General features: G+C 43.5%; 1 protein-coding gene across 9 annotated transcripts in view; it reads right to left on the bottom strand.

Annotated features, from left to right (window-relative positions):
• Positions 1–369: 369 nt before the first annotated feature.
• The window catches only part of TCP11L2 (t-complex 11 like 2), a 41906-nt gene continuing 36275 nt past the window's right edge, over positions 370–6000 (bottom strand). For 8 of the 9 annotated variants that reach the window (XM_023193922.3, XM_023193761.3, XM_023193493.3 and 5 more), the window contains one exon: positions 385–1099. In XM_023193922.3, coding sequence (XP_023049690.1) covers positions 855–1099 — 245 coding nt within the window. In that variant the 3' untranslated portion in view covers positions 385–854. Of the gene's footprint in view, positions 1100–6000 lie in introns of all 9 variants that reach the window. The other variant, XM_023193431.3, reaches the window with a different exon arrangement.

The following is a 6000-nucleotide window of genomic DNA, read 5'->3' as shown; positions in this document are numbered from 1 at the left end:
TAAACCAAATGAGCCCTGCCTCACATAAAAATATTAAATTCTTATATAAACCTTACCAATGGCCTGAGAAATGCAAGGACATTCACTAAGAAATTTGTGCAAAAATTGTTTTTCTTGGAGAGCAGGATAAATTGTAAGAAGAAACAAACTTCTAGAATACTTTGAGAAGGGAGTTGCTTCTATTTTCACTAAACAAACAAGGGAGGTTTTATCTAAAGTTTGTATGTAGCATAAAAATGTACTTAATACATTCAAATTCTAAATAAATACTGATCATTGGTATTATAAAGTGTGATTTGGTACATTTGTGTAATCTGAGGACTTACTTTGTAAGTTTCTGTTAACACATTAATAAAATGTAATTGTACATTTCAAATACGATTATGTTTACTTCACATCATTTATTCAGAACATCAATTCCCTCAGTTATTCTCACAACCTTCAACCCTTTAAGGAGTTGTACCAAAATTAAAAATCATTAGGTTTGATAATGACAAGTGAGAAAAACAGCTCCTTATGGGTTGAATGTCATAAGCCAAATATAAATGGTTAAGAAAACATTTACAAGTATTATATAGGTAATATAGTTCATTACAAATTGTTTTCTGTTCATTACAAATGTCTGTTTTAAACTTGAAAATGATGCACAACTAGGGTCTATGTGATGTTTGTGTCTTCTGAGGGTCTATGTGATGTGTGTGTCTTCTGTAATGCTAATATTACCCATTACACAGATCTGGGCTAATACTGCACCACAGTACTGAGAATGTGCTGGATCTCTAACGCCATCAATGGAAGTGGACTGGACACCAAAGTGCTGGATTTCCAATCTCTCATCCAATGTCAGTTCTTCTTTAGTTAGTAGGAGGTGAAGCATCTACCTTCCCCATGGCTTCCTCATTGAAGAGCAGCTTTCGAAGTATATTTGCATAAAATGGTCCATACACTTGTTTGTTGAGATTCACAATGTTTGCATATTGACAGCCTAGGGATTCTAGCTCCTGCTGAATGACAGCTAGGCCTCCTGGCATAGGAGGCATGCATTTTTGAGGGCTTGGAAGACAAAGTAGGCTTTTCATGTAAAGCTTAATTCGTTTATCTGAAGGGGAAAAAAAAGATACCTTTATCTGTCCATTATTAAAGTACATACTTTTTAAAAACAAGAACAAGTAATTGTAGTAGGTTGACTGCAATAATGTTCCCAATTCTTTACCCCTCCCTGTACCCATCCCCTTTCCAAGGTAGCTTTGCAGCTCCTCCTATCAAAGGCTGGAGGGTTTTCCCCATCCTTTTTATCTGGTTGGCTCCGTGACTTACTTTGGCCAATACAGAATGCGGTGGAAATGCCAGAGTACCAGTTTCATGCCTTGGCCTCAAGAGGACACTCTTGTTCATGTCCACTCTCTATCTACTACCGCCATGAGAATAAGCCTGGGCTTGCTGGAGGATGAGAGATCAAGGAGAGGGAAACCCAGCTGTTCCATCTGAGGGCATCCTAGACCGGTGCATAGCCGACCAGCATCCAAACACCTGAGAAAGTCCACCAGGATCAGCAAAGCTTCCATCCTGAGCCACAGCTGACCCACAAACACATTAGTGAATTCAGCAAGACCAAAAGAGTCACCCGGTCGCCTCACAGACTGGTGAGTAATAATAAATGCTTATTTTTTTTAAGCTCAGGAGTTTTGTGGTATTTTGTTTTGCAGCAATAGCTGACTGATAGAAAATGCAGAGCCCTATTTGGGGGGAATCTTTTACAAAAGTTAATCCTAAATGTTCATGATTGTAATTACAGACACTAAAGCTGAGTTTGTAAACTGGCATTAACAGTCTGGCTCATGCAGTGTCTTTTTTAAAAACAGAAGCCATTTAAAATCAGAAGATTTCACATAGAAATCCATATTTCTGCTTTCTCTTGAAAAATCTAGAGATCTGGCAAACTTGGGGGCCCAAATTACCACACGGCAAGGGGGACCACACATCTAGGTTTCCCCAGGACAGTCAAAATTTACACCTGTTGTCCCGGCATAATTTTAAAAAGAGACTCTCAAAAGTATCCTGGTTGAACAATAAATTACATAGAGCCAGGCGCAGTGGCTCACACCTGCAATCCCAGCACTTTGGGAGGCTGAAGTGGGAGGATCTATTGAGCCCAGGAGTTCGAGACCAGCCTGGGCAATATAGTGAAACTTCGTCTCTACAAAAAAAATTAAAGATTAACCAGGCATGATGGTGCGTGCCTGTAGTCCCAGCTACTTAGGAGGCTGAGTTGAGAGGACTGTCTGAGTTCACGAGGCTGTAGTGAACTGTGATCATGCCACTGCACTCCAGCCTGGGCAACAGAGGGAGACTCTATCTCAAACATAATTAATTAATACTAAATAAGTTACAGGGCACTTCACACATGGCCAAGAATCAGGAGACACTGAGGAAGGGCCACTCCAACCACCACACCATTGTGCCACCTTCCCCGCCCTTCCTGCATCACTGCCTCGATGTATCTGAGTTTGACACGACTACACAAAAGCACAGAAATGCATATGGAAATCAGGCTGCAATAGCATGGGACAACTATTAGTAATACTGGACAGAAAAGACCTTCTATAGCTCAGGCTGCTCCAAGGGCTTTCTCTGGCTTTGGGAACAGAAACCTCACCAATATGAAGGTTTACTAAGGAAAATATGCCACATTGAATATGGACAACTATGATACTACTGAAATTCCTATCACCCAAGAATGCTCACAAAGATCATATATTCCAGCTAGGTGTGACCTAGAACTTAGTTTCAAATGTCCATGTCTTAGAATTCTTTCCTTTTACTAGAATGCCATGTCATGCCACGCCATGCCATCCCATCTCATCTCTGCCCAGAATCAAAGGCATCCTTCAATGTCGTGCCAAAAGTTACCTCCTTTCTGTGACTTTCCTTAGCATCTGTTTTCAGACTATCATGACATATGATTGCCAGTTGAGAAGGTGTCTCTCTCCCTTCTTGGACAGTGGACTCTTGAGCATGAGGGTTATATCTTTTTTATCTTTATATTCTTGATCTGGCATGTGACAGACACATTGTAAATGCTGACTGAACTTAAATGAGAATGGACTGAAAAGGGTCTATAAAGATAAATAACAAACTGAAAACCATGGCAGCCAGGGGAAAACGGGGACTGAAGAAGGCAAACAAAGGTGACTTAAGCCTTATCTGTGACTTTGTTCTCTTTTTTATATAGACAGGGTCTCCATCTGTTGCCCAGGATAGTCTCAAACTCCTGGCCTCAAGTCATCCTCCTGCTTCGGCTTCCCAAAGTGCTGGGATGACAGGCATGAGCCACTGTGCCTGGCCTTTGTCTGTAATTTTTCTACAGGGAGAAATTATTCTGTATCACCTGTACAACTGAAATTACTTGTTAAAAATGTAGATGGCAGGCAGGGTGCAGTGGCTCATGCCTATAATCCCAGCACTTTGGGAGGCTATGGTGGGCAGATCATGAGGTCAAGAGTTTGAGGCCAGCCTGGCCAGTATGATGAAATACAAAAAATTAGCCGGGCGAGGTGGCGGGCGCCTGTAGTCCCAGCTACTCGGGAGGCTGAGGCAGGAGAATGGCGTAAACCCGGGAGGCGGAGCTTGCAGTGAGCTGAGATCCGGCCACTGCACTCCAGCCTGGGCCACAGAGCAAGACTCCGTCTCAAAAAAAAAAAAAAATAGCTGGGCGTGGTGGCATGCACCTGTAGTCCCAGCTACTCGGGAGGCTGGGGCAGAAGAATAGCTTGAACCCAGAAGGCAGAGGTTGCAGTGAGCCAAGATCACGCCATTGCACTCCAGCCTGGGTGACAGAGCAAGACTCCATCTCAGAAAAAGAAATAGATGTAGGCATGCAAATAATTTACACAGCAGGTAATCCATAATTTTTACTTAGTATGTATTTGAAAGAAAAATCCCTTTCTAATATCTTCAAAAGGTTAAGAATTGTAATGGGAATTGGGGATTGTAATCCCTTCAGTAAATAAATAGCGCATCAATGAGAACAAAAGAAAGCACACTATGGGTACCCTGAGCAGAGGAAAACCATGGCCAACACTGATGAAGCCCTTCTCATGTTCCAGGAATCTCTCTGTTTAATTTATTCTAACTCCTCTGCAGGCATACATTTAGAGTTCACTGTATACTACTTTCCCTTTAGACTAGTTGCCTGACCCTCAGAGGCCCAGGTCTGTATCATCACAGATATGATCCAAACACTTTCCCTTAAGAAGGTTTAAAGAATGAAACCCCTTCAAAATCGTTCTTATGTCAGCAAGTGGTTCTGTCTCTCCTGCCTCATTTGCAGATGAGTCCATTTTTAGGCAAAGGCTGAAGTGACAGGAGTGTTTGTCCAGTTAGGAGCAGCCACACGGAGTCCCTGCCAAAGGTGTGTCCTTGGCTTCCAGGGTCGAAGGAGAGACGCCCAACTTAAGTTGCTAGGGCAACAGTACTTTGAGATTTCAAATGCTTTCAATTTGCAAAAGGACAGGCAAGTTGGACTGGGGAGAGCTGGGTGGAGAAAAGTTGCTTTACCAGATTTTAAGAGGCATCTCCTGGCCCTCAGCTTCCCTCTTCCTTCTGATACTGCAAGCATTTCCCTTATCCAAAGAAAAGGCACAGAGTACACTCGGACACTCTGGCCACTCTGCCAGCAAGCAGCAGCCTCCAGCTCCGACTGAAGTGCCAGTGAGGAACATGAGCTCTGGAGTCAGACAGGCTGGGGAAGGATCCCTACTCCGCCCCCAGCTTGTTATGGGACTTTGAGTGAAAGTTCCTTAACCTCTCCAAGTCTCCTATGCATTCACCCATTTCACAAACATTTATTAAATATATGTGTGCGTGCAGCATTGCACAAGAATATAGCAGTGAACAAACCTGCACACCGTCCTCATGAGGACTGCACACTACTGGGGATTTGGCAGTTTGCTGCGGAGACTGCTGGACGGTGTCTCAATCCCCACTCTATCCCTCTTCCTCCTAGAACACCATCTCTCAGGTTTTACCTGTTCAGCTGGGACGGCATGCTCTGAGGACAGACACGTGTCAGCACGCGAAGGTATATAGATAAGAGCTTGGTCACAGGTGATCATGGTCATGCTCTGTTTGTTATTGTCATCAACTGTCCCCTCTCAGGAGCAGCCTCCCCAGCAGCCCACAGTGTTGTATATACCGACACTGTTCCTTTCTGGGGGCAAAGTTGAAGCTTTGAACCACTGAAGTAGCCTGTGTGGCCTGGATCCCAGCATTCCGTGTCCCCAGGGATAAGGATGAACAACACTATTTGAAAGTCTCAAATTAATAGTATCTTAGGGCAGTCAATGTTGTACTTTGAAAATTTGCAGATTAATCCTAGCAGGTTAGTACATTCGAATTCTACACTCTTCTACTTTTGGTTTTCATCCTTGAACCTCTGTAGTAAACAACTGCTTTGTACCACACAGCAGCTTCTCCCCTTCTTTATGGCCACAATACTCTGATTTTGTTTCGGTGTAACCATCTCCTCCCTACTCTCATCAGGTGTTACAGAGAAAACTGACTCCTCCTTGGCTCCAGGAGGTGAATACGTGTTTCAGGCTTAACTTTCTTCCCCTCAGGCCACCATGACCAATTCAAGAATGGGACATGAACTACAGTCGGGCTAACTGGAGCCACTGAGACTCAAAGATGGGTTCACTGTTTGAGCTAACAGGGAGGCAGATTCCTTGTTTTTCACTTGACTTAAATATGGAAGGTTGTAGGCTGGAGCTAAAACCATCTTGCTGTCATGAGAAAAGTCTGCCTGTGAAGGCAGCCGGCCCAGGAGAAGGTAGTGTTGAGAGCTGGAGGCAGGAAAACTAGTGCCAGTGACAGCTGGAACTCTCATTAGGCTGTACCAGAAGCCAGCCCTACCCCTGGTCTTTTCAGTTAGATGAGAAAATAAATGCTCATTTTGTTTAAGCTAGTTGAGAAGTTTAGATTCTTGTCACAGGTAACAGA

The sequence above is a fragment of the Piliocolobus tephrosceles genome, chromosome 10 (genome assembly GCF_002776525.5).
Source record: "Piliocolobus tephrosceles isolate RC106 chromosome 10, ASM277652v3, whole genome shotgun sequence".
NCBI lineage: Eukaryota > Metazoa > Chordata > Mammalia > Primates > Cercopithecidae > Piliocolobus > Piliocolobus tephrosceles.
This window is presented reverse-complemented; position numbering and strand designations above follow the sequence as displayed.